Genomic DNA, 26,532 nt, shown 5'->3' on the forward strand with positions numbered 1-26,532 from the left:
TTAAACAAAACCTAGATAATACCTTACTCTATCATGTGAATATAACATATTGTGCGAAGTCTTTTGAACGGATGACCAAAACAAACGGAAAGTGGGCCAACCCCTGCAGCATCAGAATAACTCCAGAGATTTGCAGCAAGAGCAAAGAAAACACACTCAGAACACCTCCTTATTATAAGTTATAGCTGGATAGCCTGAGAGGGGAATTCCATTTTATAAGCACACTTATATGATCAGAGTAAAGCTGCAACACAGTCACTTTTTAGTGGTCATTGCCTGCAGTCACTGCACACACAGTGATAGTAAAACCTAATTATAAAGCATGCACTCCCAGTGCTGCCTTATAAAGATCATTTGTTAACCAGCTGCACTTTATGCCACCTCACTGCCTCTGGAAGTACCTGCAGCCTGTTTTAGGACGAGGTCAAAAAGTCCACCTAACAGACCCAAGAATGATGTCGAGGATGTAAGTGTTAGGCCCCAATAGTCTTTACCAGCCACAGATCATTTTCATATTTTACATACACCAAAATGATCACACACAAACACACATGTTAAAATGAATAACCCCCTCCTTTACTGCCTGTAGATGAGTCTGTCCTGCTGTGACACGTTTGAGGGTTAGTAAACAGTGAAGCAGTGTGGAAGCCAGTAACTCATCATGATACTTTTTATATCTTGTACTTCAGTCTCTGAGCAGACTGCTTCAACAGAGACGGATGGAATTTGTGGCTTAGATGGCAGAAGTTGCAGAAGTTGCTGGAAAAAGGGTTGAAAAGTATGTGTGTGTCATTTTTATATTGTTGCCAATCAGAGCCAGGGCCAATAAATACCTGTGACTACTGCTGAGGCATTTAACCCAGCAACCACTGGCGATTGTTACTTTCCCACTGAAGACCAGAGCCAGATGTTGGTGTGTTTTGTCCAGTGTGAAACAGACAGCTGTGTATCCGTTTTTTTGTTTAACAGAGTCTTCCCATGTTCTATCTGTATCATTCTCTCATAACCCCCCTCCCTTCTTCTCCTCTGTCTAGCTATCCATCACTGGAGCTTTCCTTCTTTCTCTTGGGGTTTTGGCTGCTTGTTGTGTTTCCTGTTGGGATGCTCAGTTTGTAGACAGCCAAGCAGACGGCACCGAAGTGACAGGACAACACAGAGCAAACGTGTGAAGAAGAAAGCATTCAGCGCTGGGAGCTTGTATTTCTATGAAGACAAAACATCCTGACAAACCATGAAAGATGAGGGAAAACCTCTGAAGGGAGGATGTTTGTTTTCTGCTCACTGCTTGGAGATGGTTTGGTTTTAGGAGTTCATTAAGCTTCAACACTTATTATTTTCAGTTGGAGAAAGCTGAGTCTGAATCCTGCAGCAGATTGGAGGAGGCCGAGAGAGGAATGAGGTCAAAGGTAAATATTAAAACATGATGTTTAGCTGGTGTTCGATTTAACGTCAGATATGCTGTCCAGCGCTGTTTGTACACCTGACAACATGGATGAACACACACAGTGTGAGGGAGAAGGATACAGGGGTATAATATTGATTGACATTTCTCTCCCTGAGTGGTAGACCTTTGAAGAGACCTTGTAAACAAACACAAACCATGGACTTAGCCTTCAGCTAAACCTAATAACACAGTACAACATGTAGTAACAATATTGACTTGAATTTTATGCATTGCTGTGTGACCCCCAGAGGGCAAAGAGAGTGAAAGTTGTAATCCATGCCGACAGTGTTTTGTAAAATAAACTGTGAGAAATCTTTATTTTAGCAGCCCAGCTGAGGACACGACTTCAGGATTTCAAAAAGGGAAACCTGTGAGGGTGCAAGACAAAATGCCATTGTTTCATAGGGTAGTGTCCATTCTGCTTTGGGTGCCTGTTTTCCAGCTTGCAGAAGGTGTCGGCTTTGGAAGAGGGTGACACTATTACTGTGAAAAGAAGATTCAGCATGGGAATCTTACAAGAGGTGTGCTCCTCCATGAGTAATGCACCTCCACTAGAGATGATTCAAAACGACAGCAGATTTAAAATGAAACTCAACATGTTGATTAAAAGCAACTCAGGCTGAGAGGAGGCGTGCATCACTCTCTCCTACAGCTGTGATTAAGCGGAGGGTGCTGTGAGCTAAACCTGCAATCTTCCAATCATCTTCATGGCAGGTATTACTGCGCAGATTTTTTAACAGAAGATGGCTGTTTGCTATGAAATGTTCATCACTGAAAAGCCTTAAGTCATTGCGCCTCCATATGTTCCGACTTAGCCCACAATTCCTCTGCATTCTCCATTTGCTCATGGCCTTCCAGCTAAACCGTGTGTGTGTGTGTGTGTGTGTGTGTGTGTACATATTTACCATCAAGAGCAGGGAGAGTGTTGGATGTCTTGGCTGCAGATGTGACTTTCCATGACTGTGTTTGTAAGATCTGGAGTATGTTGGGCTTATTGTAAGAAGAGCATGGATTAGTGACAAGACTTTAAAGGGTGGTTGGAGAAGAGTACAAACTGTCGTAAGAGTTTCATCTGGGTGAACGTTGTCTCATAAAATAAAAAAACAAACACTATGTTTGTATGTGAAGGCCGCAAGGTCCGTGTATTTTGCGACCATTCGATTTCCGTTTTGAAGTCAAAAAACGAAAAACGGTATGCTAAAAAAAACTGGTATGCTAATAGACGTGACTGGCAGTCCATCTGCTAAACCTAGCATGAACTTGCTTGTGTACAAAACTATGATATATTATTGAGAAAAACGGCACTTGGAAAAGTCTTATTTTAGCGACGCTCATGCCATCCTCCCTGACTGCCAGCCTCTTTGGACCTCTGGATAAAATATAGCTGTCTCTCCCATGGCATTTGAAAATGACCTACAGAAAGATCAGGAATGAAAAATGGACCGTTATCTTAATTGCCATTTCACGTTTTCTAATATTAAAATGAAAAACAGGAAACGAGTCGATTTCCGCTTTTCGTTTTTTGACTTCAAAACGGAAATTGAATGGCCGCAAAAAAGACAAACCGTACACGGACCCTGCAACGCTACATATCAATTCAATTCAATTCAATTCAGTTTTATTTATATAGCGCATATTACAATCAGACATTGTCTCAAAGCGCTTCAAAGGAACCCCCCTAAGAGCACTGTGGCAAGGAAAAACTCCCTTTAAGAGGAAGAAACCTTGAGCAGGACCCGTCAACTTAAGGGGGAACCAGTCCTGCTGCTAGTCAGAGAGGATGAGGGAGAGAGAGAGAGAGAGAGAGAGAGGGAGAGAGAGGATGAAGGAGAAAGAGAGAGAAACAAACATGATACAGTACAGAGCAAACATGACAGCAAGATGAAACAGTGATTATATTGCAATAGATATCTATATATATCGTCGGTCCATAAGTAGGAATAGTAATTTGATAGTAAAGATGAGCAGCAGGGGCTAGTGAAGTCGATGAGCACAGGAGAGACTGCAGGTCAGTATGCAGGTCTTGAGACCTGCAAAGACAGAGAGCGAGAGCGAGGCACAGAACTACAAGGAAGACAGTTAACACAGATTATGAGACGATATTACCCAGTATGATCCAGACTAAGGAGAGTGGAGCAGAGGTCAGAGGGTGTTCAGAGGATCGTGTTTGTGCCCCCCGACAACGTAGAGCAAGAGAGACTTCACGGGCCGGACTGCAGGTCATCATCCAGGTCTTGAGACCAGTGTGAGCCAGACTAAGGAGAGAAAAGGAGAGGTTAGAGGGTGAGAGGGAAACTGCTCAATGGATCATGTTTGTGCCCCTGACAGCGTAGGCCTAGAGCAGCATAGCTGTGCTACACACTAGGTCTAAGGCTAACTGTACGCCTTACTAAACAGAAAAGTTTTAAGTCTAGTCTTAATATATATATTCTCACCAGTCTATCACAAGTCTACAACCAGTCACACTTGCACTCACATATACGCCAAATCCAGCTTCCCCACGTAACTTATCATGGGGGAGTGCCCGGAGGAAACCCATGCAGGCACAGGGAGAACGTGCAAACCCCACACAGAAAGGCCAGAGGCCAGCCAGACACTGTGGTTAGTGTAACAAAATGGCAGAAAAGAATTAGGTGAATCACAGCTCTTTGTGCAGCTGAGAGCTCCAATATGCTAGAAAACAATGTTGTAATCACTGCTGTAATGTTAGTGAGGCCAAATACATGTTCCTTTTCTTTCTGTCATCTCTCAGCTCTGTGTGACACCTTTGGGTCCCATCTGTGGAAAATGAGACAGATGGCAGGAGAGACCAGGGGAGTTGGTGGTGTGTTAGTGTAACATGGATGTAATTTGAAACGGGCTGCAGTGTGTGTGTGTGTGCAGTATGTTTTAATTTTCTCTTGCTCGTGCATGGTTGAAAGTAGTAAATTAGTTAAAAGGTACCTGAACTGGAACACTAATTACAGAGCAGCAGCACATGTGATAGGGTTTCATTATTTCTGTTCATGGCTCCTGTATTTACTGCATCTCCCTTCATTTCAGATCAGCCCAGACTGTACGAAGCATGCAGATCAAACAATTTGGCATCACTTTTAATGACAGCATTCATTCTCAAAGCAGAAAGATGTGTGCCCTTCACTGAGCTCGGTGGAAAGGTAGTGTTTTAGTTGCCATTTTCCAGCCTTTGCAGGATTATTTATATGCTGTTTGATTGCTACAGCAGAGGTTTTACTGCTAGATCTGCCCAGGTCTGTATGTGTGTGCTGTTGTGTTGTTGTGGTTACTGGTTACTGTTAGGGTTCGTAACAATGACCAGACCAGAATCAACTCCTCTCTGACACTGAACATTACAAGTCTCCAACAGGTAGATCTGTGCCAACTGTGCGTGAACTCAAAGCACCGTCAGAGTCAACACATGCAAAATGTAATTGTAAACATTACTTAAAAAATATAAAAAATAAAAAGTGGTTCTAACTGATATGTGCTTACTTTGTTGACTCCACTAAGTTACATTTAGTTAATAAAACTTTCTAGTGAAGAAAGTAATTGAACTCATCAGCCTCGAGTAACCTGAAAAGCTGTGAGCGGTGAAGACTGATCCTCAAGACACACAGAAATCGGATACCTATGCCTGACACTGGGGTAATGGCCGCACAGTAACCAAAAGCTCGAAGATTCTTTTCCAGTTAAAGGCTTTTCATTGGAGATGGGTGGGTCAGTGTGAAGCTTTGAGGCCTTCTGCTGGTTGTCTAATCACAACCTATTACAAAGCTTAAAAGACCAATGTCTACCAGTGACATCTTCTGGGTAGCTGCAATATTGATTTGCGCCATCAGTGAGAAGGGCTTTTAGGGTGTGTACATGTGTGTATGTGTTAACATCAGGACATCATGGACCTGGTTGGCTATGTGGCTATACTGACTGAAGTGGACCTTAAAGTCTTGCAGTCTTGCCTCATACACACAATTTCATGAAAGACATAATAAACATTTTGATTGATACTGTAAATGGTTGTTGAGTTTTATTCATCTTGATATAAAGGGAATTGGACTCATAAGTTCTTTTAATTTTTTTTTTACTGTAGACATTTCACTATACTACAGTATGCGTTTTATTGTTTTTTACTGGAGAGGTAAATGTAATATTGATATTGACATTTTGAATAATAAGAAGATATATTTTCTTTGGTTTGCACTCTCATGCATGAATTTGATGCCTAGAACTGAGACCAAAACTCTAATGTTCTGTATTTCTACAGCCTCCCTTCCTTTCCTTATACATCTCTCTTTTTTCCACTCTAATATCTCTCACTCTTTCAAACCAATTTTCTCCTCTTCCTTCTTCCTGTCATCTCCTGTCCTCCTGGCTCTCCAGCCCCTCTCCCTCACATCATTTAGTTCTTTTCATCTGCTGGTCATGCTGTCTGTTTGATTGGAGCTCGTCTTCATGGAGTTTTTTTCATTCCGTGCTTTGGGGTAATTTTCTGTCTTTCTGTCAGTTTCACTCTCGTATCTCTCTCTTGTACTGCTCATATCTCATCTTCTTTTTTTGTTATAACTGTAAACTTTTTCCTTTCCGTTTCTCTCAGGTACAATTTTGCCTTCTGACCATCTCCGTCTGTGAGTCCGTGGTGCGAAGGCCCTATTGTAGTGTTTATTATTTCTTTCTTATGTCTATTACTGCAGTTTTACCGCTTTGTGTATTCTTTAGTCGATTAGTATTCATCACCTAATATTATTACATGGGTGAATACTGAGTTCTGATTGGTCAGTTGTGGCATTGTTTCGGAAGAACAAAGCACTCCTGCATCTGGTTGACCATCCTGCAGGAAAATGATCACTAAAAGGGTTCAGAGGAAAGGTTATTTTATCTAAAACATTCAATTTTTGTTTGTTTGTTTGTTGCAAACTTGTACAAATGAATAAACATTCTACATGCCCACCACTAAGCCTCCTTTCCTCCCTCCCTGAGGCAAACTGTGGGCTGGTAGAATAATCAATGATATAAAGTCAAAGTGTAGTAAAGCTTCTTTTATAATCACTCACTGTTTTCTTTAGTAACTATCTCTCTTTTGTGCTACCTCTTTATTTACCTTCTTTCATGTCTTTGCACAAAGTACACTTTCTATGATGACTTATCTGCATCCTTGTGTGTTTTCTTTTTTTTGAAATATAATGGTTTGCTGTGATTTTGCATTTGCAAGTTTTTGATTTTGCTTTTGCAAAAGAAGCCCACGCAAACTGAAGACTCTTAAGCACATTATCCAGTCCTCATGCTCTGTTGTCAATATTCTTCTTTTAGAGTTATATGGTGCTGCAATGGCTATTTTTTAATTCAATGTAATTAGATGCACAAGGAAGAAAGAGAGTGTGTTGCAGCCATGTTTCTTTTTACCTGCTTGCTTTCCTTTTTCTTTGATGGACGGTGCTCCAGCTGCTGGTTCTCCTCTCCAAGGTTCAGTTTCTCTTCCTTTTCTTGTTTTTCCTGTAGGTTCCTCCCCTTGTACACCATACTTTGACATCTTGTGAATCTGTGACATGACTGCAACACAAACATGGAGGAGGGGAAGCAGGAGTTTGGTTGTTCATCAGTGGAATTGGCGCTTTCTTCTTCTCTTCACCTTCCCACCGCTCCCTCACTTTTTTTTATTTTCCCATCCATTACAGCCTACCTGTTCATCCTCCCTCTGACTCTCCTCCATTTTTGCAGAGCCATGAGGAGTCTAAAGACTCTGCAGACAGAAATAACTTTATACACACACTTGATCTCCATCATGATGAATTATTCTGTATGTACTGTATGTGACAAGCTGTGTCCTGTTTGGGTCTTCTTCAGAGTCTTCATCTCATGGTTGAAAATTGCTGCAGTATAATAGAAGATATTTAAATGCATCATTCAATTCAATTGGCTCACAGCCATTCTTCCTCCATGTGTAGGTTTTTTATTGAGCTGCAGAAGTAAACTGTAGGGCAGGAGTAACATAAGGCATGACTTTAACGCTGAGATGCTACACAGCCTGTAGATTCTTTAGTGATACTTTTGTCCTCCCCCCTCTGCTGGACCTCTGCACACTCTAAACACCCTCCTCCCACGTTCTCCTTCTCTCCCAGTCTAACCACTACTCCCAAGATAAATCTCAACCACAGAGAAAACACATGCAGCCTTCAGCTGTTTAACCAATCATTGAGGACGAGGAACCCAGGGGAGCAATGGAGAGATGGAGAGGAAGGAAAAGTTATTGAAAAAGAGGAATAACAACTTGGCTGTTTTTCATCATGACAACAATGTCCAATGTCCTGTAAACACCACAAAATGATTACACATGTAACAGACCTATATGTGTATTGTCATATACAAAAAAAAATTAAAACCTCTTTACATCAGCTGCCATGAGACATGTTACTACAGCAATAAAATGAAAAGCCGGCTATAATCAGGGTGATATTGTCCACACAGTGTATATGTAGTTGTTTGTATTTACATAGAAACTTGTTTCATTACTTTGACAACAAGCCTTAAGCTGTACCTACAGTATTTAGCAAGACCAGAGCAGAATTTCTTAGAGTTTTATCTTGTTTATTTTATTAAGATGGTAACTTCTAACAGTAACAAATACCAGCACGTAACATGTCCAATAACATCACATATAACTTACACAGACCATTTTGATCAGATTTGTATGTTTGCATGCAATGGGACCTATGAGGCTGTTGTGTTGAGGCCACTGCGAGAGGCTCCTTGGAATTGCAGAATCCTTTCATTCCATCTCAGGGCGTTTTCATGTTTTCCCTTGAAACTTGAATCAGGAGACAGGGACCTTTCCCTTTTGGAGGAGGTTGTGCTGATATTTTCCTATCACAGTTACATATCTGTATTGCTGTATACTCTAAATAGTGTAGTGAACTGATAATGGTTTACATACAGAAAAACTGAATCTTGGGAATATTGCAGGCAGTACACAGCAAATAGAGTGGAGATGCTGAAACCTGCAGCATCTTTGCTGTCTGTGCTGTCTGTATCTGTGTGAAGTTGTGCATTTAATTAATTTATTAAAAACACGAAACGTGCGAGAGCCCTATTGAAATGCAAGCGTTTATTACACTTGAGTGTTGTTCCGGACACGGTATCGCAATTTTGACCCCCTGAAAAAAACTGCTCAAAAACTGTCCCCCGACGAAAATTGCGACTCGACACTGTCGCCATTGGCGGGCGTGGCCGCATGGCTCTGCAGCACCCCCTAAAGTGTGAAAATATTCACCGCAACTGCTACAGACTTGACACTCGGTACACAGATGTATCGCCTCGTGACAAGAAAAAAAAGCCTCTTGGGCGACGTACAAGAAGTCCGCCATTTTGAAAAAACCACCAATTTGCACTCCCCGCACGTTTTTTGCGAAATCCTCCTAGGGGACTTGCTTGATAGAGCTGAAAATTGATGTGCTTGCCCCTAAGGGGTTAGGGACCAAAAGTTATCGAAAACGCAGCACTTTATCATATGGTCTGGCTGTGGCGCCGCCACGAAGTTGTGGCTTTTTCTCCCACATACTTCATCCTATGTGGATGAAAAAAATCAGGCATGCCGAGCCTGTCATTCTGAACAGAATGATATGCTAATAAGCCGATACACTCATAGCGCCACCTACTGATTTTCCATGTTCCACACCTCGTATTTAAACGAACTCCTCCTAGGGAAATACTCTGATAGACCTGAGATTTTGTCACATGGTTCTGAAGTCATGGCAACAGTTTTAAAAAACACAGCAGCTTTGCAGGAGCCATGAAGTTAACATGTAATTGCTTTTGTTTGTCACTAGATGGCAGCTTAGGGTTGGTGGGTAAGCCTTAAATGAACACAGGTGATTCTGTTGAGCAGATCAGACGGGTATGGGAGCGGGGAGGTCGTACGGTTTTTACCGCTGACCCATTGTGTCTGTTTGTAAGATTATGATGCATCAAACGATTCATTTTGGAAATAACAGCGTGCAGAAAAACAGCATCCCCTGCACCCAACCGAGTGGCTGAAGGCTGGTAAAATAGCCACTACAGTCTTTTTTGTGCTTTTTTTTCTTTCACTTGGTCCAAGCTGGAGTGGACCTCAAAGCCAGCACTCACACACACACACACACATTGAACTTCATTCACATTCAAACATCTCATACAGTACATAAAAGAAGGAATAAAAAATGCATGTACAGGTTAGACGCCACACAAACAGCGTCTTGCTGTGGATCCTGAACCTGAGGTTTTGGACACATTTTTTTTAGAAGCACTTGCGGTGGACAATGCTGGGACCAGCCTCATCATACTCCTGCTTGCTGATCCACACATGCTGGAAGTTGGAGAGGGAGGCCAGGATGGATCCTCCAATCCAGACGGAGTATCTACGCTCAGTGGGGGCAATGATCTGCACAAGTAGAAGAAAGCAGCAATGTAACAACTGTCATGGAACGGTGTAATTTTCAGGTTTCTTTGAAACATTCCATAACTGAGTAAATTTGACTGATGCTCTTTTTTGTTTCAGTACCTTGATCTTCATTGTGCTGGGAGCCAGAGCTGTAATCTCCTTCTGCATTCGGTCAGCAATACCCGGGTACAAGGTGGTACCACCAGACAATACAGTGTTGGCATACAGGTCCTTGTGGATGTCAGTGTCACACTTCATGATGCTGTTGTAGGTGGTCTCATGGATACCAGCAGACTCCATGCCTGTTCAAGTTTATAGCAGAGAAGCTCAGGTTAAACAAGGAAGTTTTAACCAGCTGCTGCACTGACTCAACAGATTTATCAGGGTCAGATTCATCAGGGTCACTCCCACAAATGTGACTTATTAAACAATAACCTCTCAAACTTTCAACAAAATAAAAAGAATAGAGTTTGCACCACATACCGATGAGGGACGGACGGAACAGGGTCTCAGGGCAGCGGAAACGCTCGTTGCCAATGGTGATGACCTGACCGTCAGGCAGCTCATAGTTCTTCTCCAGGGAAGAGGAGGAGGCAGCTGTGGCCATCTCATTCTCAAAGTCCAGAGCAACATAGCAAAGCTTTTCTTTGATGTCACGCATGATCTCACGCTGAGCTGGAAACCAGATCAGTCACAAGAAATCAAACCCGTGCAAGTTACTACAGAAAAAAAAAAACATAAAAATGCAAACTAATGTGGAAGCTACAGTAATGATGACATTTCATCAATTCAAACAGTACAAAAGGGTTAATGTCCCAAAAACTTAGAACTTGTTAGTTGTACTTTGATAATGATGATGACGTTTTTACCAGTTGTGACGAAGGAGTAACCACGCTCAGTCAGGATCTTCATGAGGTAGTCAGTCAGATCACGGCCAGCCAGGTCCAGACGCATGATGGCGTGAGGCAGGGCGTAGCCCTCATAGATGGGCACGTTGTGGGTCACACCATCACCAGAGTCCAGCACGATACCTGAGCACAGCCAGAAAAACTTTTTGAGAATAAGAACTAAAGTTTGTAGTGCAATCCTATATGCCATGACCCTTTCTTAAAGGCACGGAAGCCCTGTGTTACTTCGACTCACCAGTGGTACGACCAGTGGTGTAGAGGGACAGCACAGCTTGGATGGCCACGTACATGGCGGGGACGTTGAAGGTCTCAAACATAATCTGGGTCATTTTCTCCCTGTTGGCTTTGGGGTTGAGAGGGGCCTCTGTCAGCAGGGTGCGATGCTCCTCAGGGGCCACATGCAGCTTGTTGTAAAAGGTGTGGTGCCAGATCTTCTCCATGTCATCCCAGTTGGTGATGATACCATGCTCAATAGGGTATTTCAGGGTCAGGATGTCCCTCCTGCTCTGAGCCTCAGAACCCACATATGAGTCTTTCTGACCCATACTGACCATCACACCCTGTGAGGGGAAGAAAGGCAGGTGAGCTCTGACTGAGTGGTAAGGCTGTTGAGTTTATACTTTTATTCAGATTTTCAATACGTTAAATACGTATGTGATTCAGCTAGCTGTAATCACCAAACAAGTATGATCACAGGGCTTTTGTGTACCTGGTGACGGGGGCGACCGACGATGGAAGGGAACACAGTCTTGGGGGCGTGATCTCCAGCGAAGCCAGCCTTCACCAGGCCGGAGCCGTTGTCGCACACAAGAGCGGTGTTCTCATCAGACATGGTTAGAATACAGGATCTCTCAGCAGCACCAAAAAGTATCTGTATGAACCTTATGTGTTTGGAAAAAAAATCTTACAGTTATATCCTTAAATGCAAGCTGTATGCACATCAATAGTGACGGGACAAATGAAGCCGAGGTGGTATTTCCGCCACTGTTCAACTTGTAGTTATTGTCAGTGAGTTGTCAATAAAATGCAAAGCAAATGCACACTAGGAGCACATTTCTGCTTTTAACACATGAACTTTGAAGACAAAGGGTTCACTGCCCATGGTCACATTTTCCAGTGGCATAGGAAGCATTAAAAATGTTGTGGGGGGGGGCACCTTCTGTGGGTGGGTGGTGAAAAAAAGTACATAATATAAAATATAAATACATAAATAAATAATATAAATTATACTTTTATAAAATATAAAAGTATAATATAATAATATGAAGTAGTTGCGATTTCCTGCTGATTTTAACAGGTTGTTAAACTATTTTACCTACAGAAGTAAACAATGACTATTTCAGATTCAACAAACACTCATTGATTTTAAAACACGCTGACATACAAAAACTAATTCCAAGTGAAACAACAGTTTTGTCAACCACACTGGTGGCACTACACTAACAGATTATACAAAGCCTCCATATCTGCCGCCTTCTCTCATTTACAGAGACAAAACACTGGCAAATCTCCCTCATGTCCACCTGATGACGAGTTTTCCCGTCATCACTCACCTCAGCAATAGAACTTCCTCCACTGGCCCTACACGATGGCCCTGCCTCTGACTCACTCTCAGTACCAACCTCAAATATGGAGCAGAGAGCTGGAGATAGATTGTGCTTTACTTTTCAATTAACAACCAATATAAGTGAGCTTTAAAATATCATCAATGAAATAACATCAGCATGTTGATTTAACACATTGGTCTTCTCATCGTCTGAGTTTCAAAAAGTTGTTGGACCATGAACCAAACTCTGCTTAATGCAGATAATACTGAAACACTAAAAATACTAACTTTTTACTTTTTATTTGCTTATAAAACTGCTCAACTCACAACAAACCTTGTGGATGTGTTTATAATGATGCGCTGCCTTATCTGCTACATCAGTGTTTACCGTCTACTGTAACTGAAAGGAAACAGTAGCTTCCTCCCAACTTTCCTAAGTTGATTTAACATCAACCTAACGTCACCTGGGGCCATGTAACAAACAGTAACAAACAGTCAGGCTTTAGCATGAGCTGGACTTTGTGGGATGACACTGACGTTACCTCCTCCAGCTTCGAGCAGCACTGACGGTTCTCTTTGCGGTGTTTTACGCTGCTCGAAGAAAGCCACTGTCTTTGTTAGCTCCGTTACTATGGTAACGGCATTGCAGCGCTGTGGTAACCAGGAAAACATGGAGTGGATTTCAGCGGTGAGGTTATTCTCTTATGAACCAGGTGGTACTCTGCAACTTAGATCTACAGCCACGTCAAAATACTTCAGATGATATAATAAAATACAACAGTTACACAAAGAAATCGAACCAGTGTCATGTGATTATAGTTTTTTCATCTAAGCATGTCAAAAGCCAGGTTAGATTAAGATTAAGAAACCTTTATTAGTCCCACAATGGGGAAATTGCATTTTTGCAACGGCATACAGACAGCAAGGGATAAGTTAAGAAAAAGATATATACATTATAAAATAGACTCAATCAAAAAAACAGTTTACATATTAACAGTTGTTGCACAGGTGAGTGGAGGTAGAAGCGGTTTATAAACTGTACATAGTGCATCAGAAACTAAATAAATAACAGTAAATTAAAGCACACTGTGGTGTGTGAATACTGCACCTATCAGAAGTGTTTATTATACAGTCTGACAGCAGCAGGAAGGAAAGACCTTCTGTATCTCTCCTTCACACACCGAGGGTGGAGCAGTCTGCCACTGAAGCTGCTCTGCAGGGCTGACAGGGTGTCCTGCAGGGGGTGGGACTCATTGTCCAGCATGGATGTTAGTTTTGCCAGGACCCTCCTGTCACCCACCTCCTGCACTGAGTCCAGAGAGCAGCCCAGGACAGAGCTGGACTTCCTGATGACTCTGTCCAGCTTCTTTCTCTCGCTCTCAGTGATGCTGCTGTTCCAGCAGACCACACCGTACAGGTACAGATGCCACCACAGAGTCATAGAAGGTCTTCAGGAGTGCCCCTTTCACTCCAAAAGACCGCAGTCTCCTCAGAAGGTAGAGCCTGCTCTGGCCCTTCCTGTACAGTGCGTCTGTGTTGTGAGTCCAGTCCAGTTTGTAGTTGAGGTGAACACCCAGGTATTTGTAAGAGTCCACCTGCTCAATGTCCATTCCCTGGATGTTCACCAGTGAGGGGGGGGGCTGAGTGTTGTCTGCGAAAGTCCACCACCATCTCCTTGGTTTTTCCTGCATTGATCAGGAGGTGGTTTCGCTGACACCAGTCCACAAAGTTCTGCGTCAGTCCTCTGTACTCGTGGTCGTCATCACTGATGAGACCAACAATCGCAGTGTCATCAGAGAACTTCTGCAGCACACAGCCGTCAGTGTTGTGTCTGAAGTCCGACGTGTAGAGGGTGAAGAGGAAGGGTGCCAGGACAGTCCCCTGAGGGGCACCCGTGCTACAGGTAAGCAGGTCAGACACACAGTTCTGGGCTCTCACAAACTGTGGTCAGTTTGTGAGGTAGTCCCTGATCCACTCAGACAGCAGGTGGTCCACCCCTGTCTGCTCCAGTTTGTCCTTTAGGATCACCAGCTGGATGGTGTTGAAAGCACTGGAAAAATCAAAAAAGGTGATTCTCACAGTGCTGCCGGGCTTCTCCAGGTGAGAAAGAGCTCGGTGTAGCAGGAAGGTGACAGCATCCTCCACTCCAACATTAGGCCTGTAGGCAAACTGTAGCGGATCCATGGAGGAGCCCACTGTGGAGCGGAGGTGTCTCAGGACCAGTCTCTCCAGTGTCTTCATGAGGTAGGCCTCACGAGGTAGGCCTCAAGCTACTGTGTGTGCTAGCAGCAGTTCAGACTAATCAGTTCCTTTTGAGGAACTACTGGATGCATGGGCCTTTTTAGGAGTGAGTTATATAAGTAAGTTATAACTTAAGTTACATGCAAATGGTCACAATGACATGCTTTCCTTACTAATGCCTTGTAGCCCTCTTTTACATCAGAGTTTATGTTTTACTAACACTGATTGTGGTCTGGCTACAAGCTGGTCTGGTCTGGCTGTTCAACAACTGCCATGTGTGAACTGTAGCTGTTGGCACACCTGCCTTTCCTGAGGCCATCGCGAGATAGATAGGTGGTTAGGTCCAGGTCAGTGCTGTCTAGTTGGCGCTCATATATGTAATAGAACTCTGTTCAGTACACATTGGTAGCAGGTTCCCGGATCTTCTATTGACAACATATAACAGCAAGTAGCCCCCTAAACCTCAGAGGCCAGATTCTATGCATTTTCATGGGTTTTGTCAGTTTCAGGTCAAATCAGGGGATTGACCTGAAAACAGGGAGCTGCAAATGTGGTTCTAACATATGTGACAGAGTTCTTCAAGGGCTTTCAAGACCACTTAGAGCCATATTGCTGACCGATTGTATTGCAGGGTTATGGCCATTTAGAGTTCAGCTGTCACATATGTCAGAACCAGATTTGCAGCTCCCCCAGGCTCATGTCTGTCGTGTCCACACGTATTAAAAAAATCGTAGTGTCCCTACGAAAATGTCCGACATTGACTTTCTATGGAGATAGTTTTCCGTGGTTCCTGCATGTAATTTCACTACATTTCCTGTCGGTGCCATGTAATTCAGTGTTAACAATCCGTGCGTATGTCACTATTTCTGTGAGATCAGGTAGTGTTCTAGGTAGCTACGGTATTTGACATGAAAACAGTCAAAGTTTAAATACCAGAGAGTGTCTAAGCCAGTACGTTATGTGCAGGAGACTAGGGACGGGTGGGTTCAATGCCCTCCCTCTGGCTGTTTGTTTGCATCATTTTCAGGTTTAGGTTTTTTTTCCAAGTGTAATCAATGATACAATTTTACTGTAATTTAAGCCCCTTTCAGACATGGAAGGTTGACCCCTTGTGGTTCTGTGAAATGTATCATACCAAAACCATGTCCAATAGCTTCAACAGCACTACTAATGCACTATAGCATGTGGCATGTTAGCATGTTTAAATCAATGTTACATTAGCACATTGTCATGGCTGAAGATTTGTATTTGTTGTAGTTTACATGTATCACAGACATGTTAACCCATGCAGTTTATTATGAACTTTGAAATGAAAAAAAACAAACTCATACTGCAAGAGAGTAAATGATAGAACAAAATCAGGATTTTATTTTATTTTATTTTATGCTATTTGGCATGTTTGTTTTATTGCATGCTGTATTCAATTCATAAACACTTCATAATATCACTCTAAAACATATCATATAAATACAGTCAATTGTTATTGATCTTATCAACAGGGCTTTAAAATAAAGCCTTTTACATTTGACCTTTTTTCTGCTTGGATCAGAAGCATCTTCATATGTAATTTCATCTAAGCTTGGTTTGGGTTATGAGGACACTGAGGTAAGGAATCAGAGTGTGCTGATGACCTGCTTCATCCAGTCGGTGAGCCTGGTGATGCGAGTGTAGACACCATAGTAGTCTGGACGGCCACAGCCTCTGCCCCAGCTCACCACCCCAGCCAGAAACCATCGACCTGATGGCTCCTGGCAAACCAGAGGTCCACCTGAGTCTCCCTGCCAGAGACAGGTAACATTAAAAGAAGCCATAATAATTAACAATGCTTATAATTGTTGTCCTTGGCTCAGCACCTGGTGCTTGGATGTCTAGGTTGTCTAAAGAGTTGATGGAATAACTCTCTATTGGCCACTATCATCTTACTCGTGTGTGTTTCTCTTTACCTGACAGGCATCTTTCTCTCCACTGCGGTACCCAGCGCAAAGCATTCTGGGAGTAACCAAATGCCCATAGGTCCGAACGCAGGCTGCCTCACTGACCAGGCGAACATCCACTTTCTGAAGCACATTACTGGTGGTGCCTGGAAGAGGTCAGAGGACAGAGCAGTGGAGTACAGAAAAACAACCACAGAGTCTCCTTCTTTTACAAATTCAGTGCTAAGTTGTGATCCACTGGAGACTTTATTTTGGTTGCTAAATCCATTTACATACAGGAAAAAGCCTTGGATGTATGCCAAAAGTAATACCTGAGCATTTTAATTCAATAAAAAAGCATGTACCTAAAAACCTGCCTGTATCCATGCACTTCTTAGAATGGTGCTACAACTGCATTTATTGGCATGGTATTAAGTTATATTGGCAGAATAATAGGTGATAACAGGCCTTTAAGGAGATGGTTGGTACACATCCAACGTGTGCTGGGGAGAGCCCTGCTATATCATACATGGCTATTGTGACGCACATCAGTAAACAAATATCATTGCCTCATGATCCACTACTGAAAGAGTATTAGCCTTTAAACGTACCTCCCTCATGAAGCGCCCCCCAGCCGGTGACCCAGCAGAGAAGGCCCGGCTCCAGCTGGTGGGTTGGCGGGGGCAAGCAGGCCGGTCGAGCATGTCCAGCCAGAACCGCAGAGGCAGGCCGGTCCAGCTTCAGCAGAGCCAAGTCGTAGTCATGGGACTCATCATCATAGAACTGGTGAAGATGGATGCGCTGAACTCGTGCCACCTCCTCAGTCGGGCTGCTGCGGTTGAGGAGGAGTTTGCCCAGGTATACTGTCCATAATGATGGAGAGTATAGACTGCAGCAGGAAAAAAAGTATGTAATGTGTTTACTATGCATCTTTTGTCTTAGCCTATAGCGCAGTTAAAATATTACAGCTGCTTATACAGCTGCATTTTTGACTAATGCCAACATTTGGGCAACAGTTTCCATTTTTTAATCTTCTTCATCCAGTGAAACGTTAAGACTCGCTGAAGGCTGCAAAGGTTTTTAATCACCATGCAGGAAAATGAAGTAGTTTAAACTGTTAATCCTCTACAGGATGTTGCAGCTATAGTTTTGGCCAGGATCCAGAAGCTGATGCTGGATTTGAAAGACACATACATAATAAATTCATAAATACACTCTGAGTGAGTGAGACAGGGTGTCACAGGTAAAACCCTGGACAGCAAGAGTGAACACACAGGATGTGTCTGGAGGAAGCAGAAAGATAAACATAACTTATAAAAAGTGTGAAACGCAACAAATGAGGAATGGAAATATGTTATTTAAACAGCCCTTCTCCATTTCTCTTCTTACCGGTCGTCATAGAAACAGTGGGCAGCAGACACTACCCACTGGCTGGAGATGAGCGCACCACCACAGATGTGGTCACCCCGCACCTGCAGACTGGCCTGCCATGGCCACTCCCCCTCTGAGGCGTCACTGCCTCCAACAATACGACTGGAGAACTGCCTCAGACCGCACTCTGAAAACACGCAAAGGTGCAGATGTAAATTTCAACAAACAACACTATATTTATGTAAATGCAATGCTTGAGCGCTACAGGTAAAAATGTTTACAAATTCTATTCAGTGATATGTCTCTTAGGTATACCACACAGGTGGTTCATTCTACAATGTCTTCCATGCATGTGTATCTCTGCTTTGAGGGGGCATTTTATAATCATCGTTAGCAGAACATGTTGCACATTAACAAAAAGCAATGTCAACTTCCCCATGTGCCACACAGAGACGTGTCTTAAGAATATCACAGATGATCATATTCTAGAAAGAAAAAAGTTTTCAATTCATCATGAAAGCATTTTTAAATACAACACAGAAACTGTGTGTCTGCTCACCACACCGTGTCTCATCTGAGGCATCAGGACAGTCTGTGACAGAGTCACACTCAGGATTCGGCTTCTTCAGACATGTTCCATCAGTGCACACGTAAGTCATATCTGTGCACTCTACACCTGAACGCACACATAAGACATGCATCATAGCTGTAAGTTGTGCATGTACAGTACAATTCAGACTGATTGTTACTATCTGAGTATTATATTTGCATGCATGCAACAAAAGAGTTGTGTGTGTGCACTTTGTTACCTTTGGTACAATTCATCTCGTCTGTGGCTTCAGGACAGTCTGGGTGTTGGTCACAAACCTTGTAGTAGTCCACACACTGACTGTCCTCCGGACACTTGTACTGTGCCACACATACTGAAAGACACATGGAGAAATACTAGTAGAAATATCTGCAGCTTATTCACAAACTTACAAAGCAAGATTCATGGTATATAGGTGAAAGTCTTTCAGCTCAAATTAACATCACCCACAGCTTTAAAGCCAGTCAGCATACAGTCTTACATTTCAGTTGTTTTGCTTGAACATTCCTACCCTCAGCTATGTTTGTCACATAAATCTGAACGCTTAAGATCCTCCTAAAGTGGCCTCACAAGGGGTTTTTGGTACAATACATTATGTGTGGTGTCATAAATTAAAGCATAACATACCGCAGTTCCTCTCATCGAGTCCGTTGGGACAGTCTTTGATTCCATCACAGACAGGAACACAGAGTCCATTCACAGTGCACAGGAACTGGCCTGGGCAAGCTGCATAACACACACAATTCAAAATGATGCATGTAAACATGACCAAAATGTTACATTCTAACAAATGTGTCCATATTTTTTTTAACTTAATTTTCCCCGTGTGCACAACATACGATCTGACAGGTTGAAGATGCTGTAGTGCAGCTGAAGGCCTGGACCTGTGAGGGACACTTCAGACGTCAGGATAACAGTGGTTGTGGTAGAGAGGAGATAGATGCGTTCACTGTAGGGCTGCAGACCCCTCGTACCACACAATCTGAGAGGAGGAGGACCGACAACAATGGTTTGCCTTTGAACAACTTTTATCTCAGTGAACAGAAAGTAAATGTTTATCAGAAATGGCCTGTAGGAGCAACAGCATGGATTAATGCTGCCCCCTGTTGGTAGAGGAGATATGCTGCAATCCTAGCATTTTACATGTGTTGGAGAATTCTAAATCCTATACATGTGAAGTGTAATGCCCTTATAAACTTGTAGCCTCATCCTAAATTGAGACTATGCCTATGCTCCTGTGACCTTTCATGTACTATGTATGGCTTTGTTATGATGTCAGATAAAAAAGGGTATAAGAAGCGAGCTGCCTAGAGAAGACCTTAAGCATTCCTTCAGAGACTTCTGTCTGTGTATGTGACTGCTCCTTCTTGCAAGAATAAAAGCACTTCATTAACTGTTGATTTTTGAGGTTTTATTCCTAAGAACTTGCCAATGTTTGCTTCTCATTAGATCAACTTACGACTTGGTTTAGCCTAACCTGCACAGCAGAGTTCTGTCATGCCAGGGCCGGCCCAAGGCATATGCGAAATATGCGGTCGCTTAGGGCCCCCGAGGGCACCAAAAGTCCATGATAATATATATATTTTAAAAAATAACATTGATTAATACAAACAAGATGGTATGGTAATGATGGTGGGTATGTTACACACACAGTGCAGCTTATAGGATGATGAAGCATTTGATGCTGAGGTGGTGGTATGTAATTTTGCTTAGAGCCCCATAAAGGCTTGGGCCGGCCCTGTGTCACGCAACAAATCACAAATAAATACACGAATGAAATCCACAACATTTCTTTTGTCATTTCCGCTTTTCAGTGGTTTCGTGTTTGTGTGTTTATCTAGTTTTCCACCTGCATGGAATGTTTTGCAGAAGTAGCGCTAAACTTAAAAATATTGCTGGCTTAGCACCTGCGTACAAAAGAAAAGGAGAAGTATTGGCATTTGGTTGTTTTTAGGAACAAAAAGTCAGTTTAATGTATGTGAAAAAAAGAAGTGAGATCTTCATACCATGCTTTGCAGTGAGTGACATTTATGTTGGCAGATGCAGGTGTACTTTTCTTTTTCATACATGTTGTGTAAACTTTACCTGCGGTTCTGAATCATCCACTGCCCCTGGGTACAGGCCTGGTTGTAGCTGGCTCTACTCAGCTCATAGCCCTCAAACTCTAGGGACAGGCCCATCCCTGCACTGGGCATCTGAAATATGGCAGTTCACAGCTTTATGTTTATTTGATGAATGCATAAATAAAACATGTTGCCCATGAATGATGTGTTAGGGGGAGAGCTTACAGTAAAGCTCCAGGTACAGTTAGTGTTTGGAGGGTAGTAACTGGGAAAGAAAGGTGTCTGTATTGTCCCCTGGACCCCTGACACCTCTCTCAGTTGTATAGAGGATTTACAGTCTGGAAGAGAAAATATAGAGACATATTTTAATCCACAGTACAGATCAATTCCAATGTTCCAACCCAGAAGCTGAATCGTATTTGGGTATCATGTGACTTTTTTCTGTGCCAGGCTGTTGGCTTTTCTTATTCTGAGTGAAATAACTTCACAAACGTTGGATTTAAAAACTGATGCAGACAGCTGGGTTTTTATCAGGTTCGTGTTCAGAAATGCATTACTTTCACAATGGAAAAAAAGTCAAGCTTATACCATTAAAGCTTTTCTTTTAGGATTGTGCTGAAGAATCTTTTACTGCAAGTTGTATCACTGATTTTAGACTGTGCAAATGATGTGAGCTAAAAAAAAAAAAAAAAAAGATGGTTTTGAGGTCTTACCCTGGTGGTCCCAGGCCTGTGCAGTCAAGGAAAAGGGGTCCTTGTAATAGTACAGACCCTGTTTCCAAACCACCGTCATCCACTCCGCTGAAGACAGAACGTGCACCACACGTTCATGTCTGCTGCAGCCATACACGCTGGAGGCAAAGGTGGATCAGCAATGTAACAACAGTACTCCATCACAGATGAGTGTGTTTAAGTGGTCTTTACAAGAGGACAGACTGATTGATGTGTCACACACTTAAGTACAAACATTTAAAAATACTCTTCTGATGTTTATCCATCAGCAATACTGTCAACAAGACATCTACTCAGAATAAAAAGGTGCTGTAACAGAACCTTAATCTCAACATCATTAATTAAATCTGGGATTATAAAATCTAAATCCACACAGGTTCTCAGACATGAAGGTGGACCTTAAACACCATGCAATAAACTCACGAGGTGATAAGATCACTATCGGTGGGGGTCAGAGAGTTGTACACCAAAAGCCTGTCACGACATTCCGGCAGCAACCACTCTATGTGGAGCTCCAGCTGTGACCCGGGGTTGGTCTGGAGGTGCCACAAGCAGGAGGAACGCTGAGTGTCAGGTCCACGGAGAGCAGCAGGGCTGCTGGACAGCACGTTCTGATAACGGTAACAGTCTAACAGAGAGAGAGAGAGATTGGTTTAGGAGGACACATACAAAACACACAAATGATTTGTGTTGGAGTAAATATTGATGATTCTTGATTAGTTTGACACCATGTCAAATCATTTTGTGTGTTTGCAGCTAATGTATTGAAGAGAAGTACCTAAACTAAGGGACATATGCAAAGAGTAACGTTCAAGGTAGTAGTTTATTCTACTACATAACAACATAATACATGCTGTAACTGTACACTTTGTGCTGCATGCTAATTACAGTTCAATCAAATAAATCAATTAATCAGAAAAACTATGAAATGTAGATTTGCAAATGAAGATAAAAGGGTACCAAATGAAGCTTTCAAAAGTTCTATTACTTTGGAGTCAGTTTCTGTAGAGAACAGATGAAAAAAAAAATTAAACAAATCAAACCACAAGGTGATACTTCTTTCTCTTTTCACCTTTCTACACACTTCTGTCATGTCCATCTCCTTCTCTCTCTGTCTCTGCCTCCTCTCTTTGTCTTACCACTGACAGACAGCGAGGGGATGTGGAACAGGTATCCATCACACATGACTGTCTCTCCCTGCTTTGACCCGTTGCCCTGCCTCAGGCCTTGCTCCAGGCTGCTGGTCACTTTCTTCAGCGTGACTCCTCCAACATGGCTGACAGGTACAGACAGCACTATCCAGAAGTGAGCCACGACACTACCCTCCCTGCAGAAGCACATCCACAAAGCAGCAGTTAAAAGAAACAATGAATCAGACGAATTATTAGTAGCATCCATTCATGCATCCTCCAGTGCATCCTGGATCTCCTCCCAAATGGCCCTGCCTGGAACACCTTACTGGGGTGGTGTGCAATGGCTTCTATAACAGGTGCACAAACCACCCCTTTTAGAATTGGGGCCCCCCTTCTAGGATTGAATGGTCTGGTGCCCTCCAGCTGGTAGGGTCTTTAGAGTCAACCAGCTTGGGTGCGCATCTAGATGAACTCGATCCACAGACCCACAATAGACAAATTAGACCAAGGAACCTCTTGTCCCATGCCTGGGATAGGTTACCTAGGGCCTTACCTTGGACCAGTCATGGGGGAGGGGATCACTGGCTGGGCATAGCCCAAAACATGACAGCACCAATCTGGGAGAGGGCCTTGAGGCCAGGTAGTGTGATTATGGTGGCCAAAGGCAAGGACCATTGTGTTAAACTTCTGTAAGGGATACTAACTAACTGGATTTCTCTAAGGTGAAATCCAGTTAGTATAAATGAAGAAATCATCACAATCAATAGACTTGGGGAAAAGACATATTAGTGCATATACACCACAGAAATATTTCCTGCAGAAGAAAATAGATAATATTTTTTTATTCTTTAGGTGTGTGCAACATTTTCACAAAAATGGGTCCTAAAGTGTTATGTAATCACAACAGATTACACAAATTACTTGATAATTGATAAGCAGCCAAGGCTTCCATATTGGGATTCACCATGCATTTAAGCTTGAATAGATTACAAAAGTATCCATAGTTTGGATAAAGTTGACTTGTTTTAAGAGAAGTGAAAATCACTGGTAGAGAACTGAAAAAATGAACGTATGTGTGGTATAACAGCTGATTTTTGCAGAACTTGACTTTTACTGACAAATGTGTTTATTGTTGACAAGAGGCTACCAAGGCTTCCACTACCATAATTTACATGCATTTGACGTGATGAACACAGCTCGAGTACAATTTGAAGGTGCAAAACTCAACTACACCGTTGCTTTTGAAGTTGGAATGATTTTGTTTTGAGACACACTCCTCTTTTTATTTTAATTTTAATTTTCACTGTGATACGTTTGTTTATCAAGGATAAATCACATTGGCACAATTGCATGAGAAGAGGTAAAAAATATTTTTACTTCACGGGCAAGAGTGTAAAAAAAACAAAAAGCATTTTAAATGGTACCAAATTCTACTAAAATTATCCAGACAATAGCTAAGACAGCAGCTGCTTTAGAAATGGAGACACAGGCTCCCCATGGGTAATTATAGGCCTTATCTTACAGATAAGCCTTTGTTACACACATTAATAAGCTGGATAAATGAATAAGTTCTGTTCTCCCCATCCTGTACATTAGGTAAAAAAAGATTGACATACCCAAAGGCGAACACGGTGGTGTAGTTAAAATACCGAGATAGACTTGAGTATTTCATTATCTTCTCCACCTGAAAGGCACAGAAAGAAATAATTGAAAATAAATTAAAAATGTTCCTTTTTCCTTGTTTTGTAGAAGTATTGCTAATGTCGCTACATGACTGCCTTAAGTGGTTTGAAGTCAGAGAAATGATGGTCCTCCTCACCACATTCTGCACTCCTTTGGCCTCACTCTTGAATGCAGGACTGTTGTGAGAGGCGAGATCAGAGGAGAAGTTCCTGTTGAGGATGGACAGCTGGGCCATGTACTGCTGCTGGACACGAGGTTCTAACACCCAAACCCTATATTCTGTTACAGAGGATGTATGAAGATCAACTCACTATAGATGAACAACAAGAGTCTACTCACATGGTCGGTGCTCTGTGAGGCCCTACAGCACAGAAGCAATGCTACATGTTCAGTTAATGCTGCAGTCAACTCAAGTCCTTTATTGTAATTTAGCATCTTAGCACAGTTGCTAAATTAACTATTTCAAAATACAGACAAAAGTATGGGTTTACAAATGGTTAAACTGGCCTATCACTGATGAATTGATACTAATATAATGTATTGTATAGCATGTATTATATAAAAAAGCAGAAAATCAGGATGTTAATATCACTGTTATCATTATGTTACTAACATAGCCAAAATAACTCAAATCAATTAACTGCTCACCCAGGAAGTACCAGGCCAGCGTGGCTCCTCCCACTATAATGATAATAATACATGTGATTATGAAGGCGAGGAGACACTTGCAGGATCGAGTCTTCCTGACTGGTGAAACCACAGCAGCTCCTTCCTGCAAAGGAAACAGACAAAGCTCACCTTTGGCCTGTAATGTGTGCCTCCAGTCAATACACTGATAATAGCTAATAATACCTGAAAGTGTATTTAATCAAAGAGGACATTATTTTGCATTAGTAACATATAATCTGCATTGGAGTGTGACCTAATGAGGGCAAGCAGGGCTCTGAGGTTCCCAGTTTCCCAGTGGATTATTTTCAACCATGGCAGTGCTTTGAATGTTATCTGCCAGGGTGATAGCAGCCCTCAGATGATAACAACATGAGCTAATGTAATTTTTATAGTAATATAATTTATAATTTTAGTTTATTAGATAGAACACAAGATTTAATTATTATTTTTATTACAATATTCTTTCCTTTATTGTAAATATACACAGTTAGTCCTGAATGCTGGGATACAGTCAGGGAAATATTTGTTAAATGATACATTTTTAGGCATTTGGCCTCAGTACACCACACACTAAATGTGGACACACACACTTTCTCATCCACAATATTTTGTGATTGATGTTGATGTATTTTGTAAGAGAAGGAAGCGACCTACACAAGAGGCAAATTGTTTTGCTGCAAATTAACATTTAATAATATTGTGCATTGATTATCTACTTACTTGAATCACCAAGCTGCACTGTGATCGCCAACAGACTGGTCTGAGATGTGTGTTTTGCCATTGGAGGCTAATATACGTAGCTCTGAGCAGTTAGCCTCAAGCAGAGATGAGGAGCAGGCTGCATATTAAACAGACTGATGCTGATTCAAGTAAGATTGCTTGATGCAATCCATGCCATTATTCCATGCATGAAATGACAGAAAGATCTGTAAAGAGACTTTGATGTGGATGCAGTGGAGTTCCCCTTAAAGGCTAATCATACACAGGTTATGGTAAAATGTTTTGAAGTCAACATCAGAGGTTGAGGTAAACACAACAGGATGAGGTTTTTAACGCAGGAAGCTGAAAGCTATCACACAACTTCTTCATTCAGTGGAGATTTCCGTTACATTGACGTGAAAAAGCCAACCTCAATTTCCAGGTTTTCGTTTATAATTCTATGAAACAGACTTGCATTAATCTCGATATAATTATACCAGACTACACAAGCAGCTATTTCAGTGTGTTACTACTGACCCCATTGTTCCGAAAGCCAGGCGTGACCCCCTGGTCACATGAAATAGACTTCTTTGAGCCGTGCCCAAGCGCCATTCCATTACTTCCTGTTACTTGTTCCTTGAGAAGTCATCTTTCTGTTCATAAATGGTGGCAAAAAGTCCAGTTTAACAGCCTTAACTCATCATTTCGGGTATGCACACAGACATGTTTCCCTGACAGACAGAGAACAGATCCCTTTCTGTTTGTAAGTCCAAAGGTAAAAAAAAAGTCAATATATCCCAAAGCTCATTTGAACAGGGACATTGTTGATAGAACCGAACGCTCAAACTGATTGCTTGACAAAATGTGCTTTACAGCAGTTTAACATCTGAAAGGAGTAGCAGTCAGTCAGCTGCACGCTGATGACACTAGTCATCGCCTAGCAACAGTGATGCACTCACCTGCACAGGTAAGCCTGTAGGGAATGAGGCTGGCTTTGGTTATTTATGTACTCAACTCATTCCTCCAGAGATCATTTCTGGGACTTCACAAACATGAAGTCCCAGGGAGCCCTGCAGAGAGGCTGATGCACAGGAAGAGAATTGTATATTTACTGTAGACTCAAGCAGCAAAGAGACAA

At 42.2% G+C, this 26,532-nt stretch overlaps 2 protein-coding genes and 1 long non-coding RNA gene across 4 annotated transcripts; 1 reads left to right on the plus strand and 2 right to left on the minus strand.

Annotated features, from left to right (window-relative positions):
• Positions 1-9,704: 9,704 nt before the first annotated feature.
• LOC114428960 (actin, alpha cardiac muscle 1-like) lies at positions 9,705-11,591 on the minus strand. Its single transcript, XM_028397812.1, has 6 exons — positions 11,466-11,591; positions 10,992-11,316; positions 10,718-10,879; positions 10,332-10,523; positions 9,969-10,150; positions 9,705-9,848 (listed from the first exon to the last, which is right to left on the minus strand). The coding sequence occupies exons 1-6, from the start codon at positions 11,586-11,588 to the stop codon at positions 9,705-9,707; spliced, it is 1,128 nt and encodes a 375-aa protein (XP_028253613.1). The 5' UTR covers positions 11,589-11,591.
• On the plus strand, positions 10,084-20,828 carry LOC114429046 (uncharacterized). The gene is made up of 4 exons (XR_003669625.1): positions 10,084-10,152; positions 14,161-14,167; positions 16,935-16,937; positions 20,817-20,828. It is a non-coding gene; the product is annotated as an uncharacterized LOC114429046 (long non-coding RNA).
• tmprss6 (transmembrane serine protease 6) lies at positions 15,889-26,167 on the minus strand. 2 transcript variants are annotated; one of them, XM_028397602.1, is made up of 18 exons: positions 25,932-26,167; positions 24,675-24,798; positions 24,163-24,305; positions 23,960-24,027; positions 22,350-22,537; positions 22,171-22,212; positions 21,634-21,838; positions 21,193-21,329; positions 20,705-20,817; positions 20,502-20,611; positions 19,256-19,398; positions 19,044-19,142; positions 18,637-18,750; positions 18,387-18,503; positions 17,846-18,014; positions 17,068-17,345; positions 16,487-16,623; positions 15,889-16,321 (listed from the first exon to the last, which is right to left on the minus strand). In XM_028397602.1, exons 1-18 carry the CDS (start codon positions 26,004-26,006, stop codon positions 16,157-16,159), a joined length of 2,427 nt encoding a protein of 808 aa, XP_028253403.1. In that variant the 5' UTR covers positions 26,007-26,167; the 3' UTR covers positions 15,889-16,156. The 2 variants fall into 2 exon arrangements, with proteins under 2 accessions (XP_028253403.1, XP_028253490.1); XM_028397689.1 differs by lacking the exon at positions 22,171-22,212.
• Positions 26,168-26,532: the final 365 nt, after the last annotated feature.

This window comes from Parambassis ranga, chromosome 1 (genome assembly GCF_900634625.1).
Source record: "Parambassis ranga chromosome 1, fParRan2.1, whole genome shotgun sequence".
NCBI lineage: Eukaryota > Metazoa > Chordata > Actinopteri > Ambassidae > Parambassis > Parambassis ranga.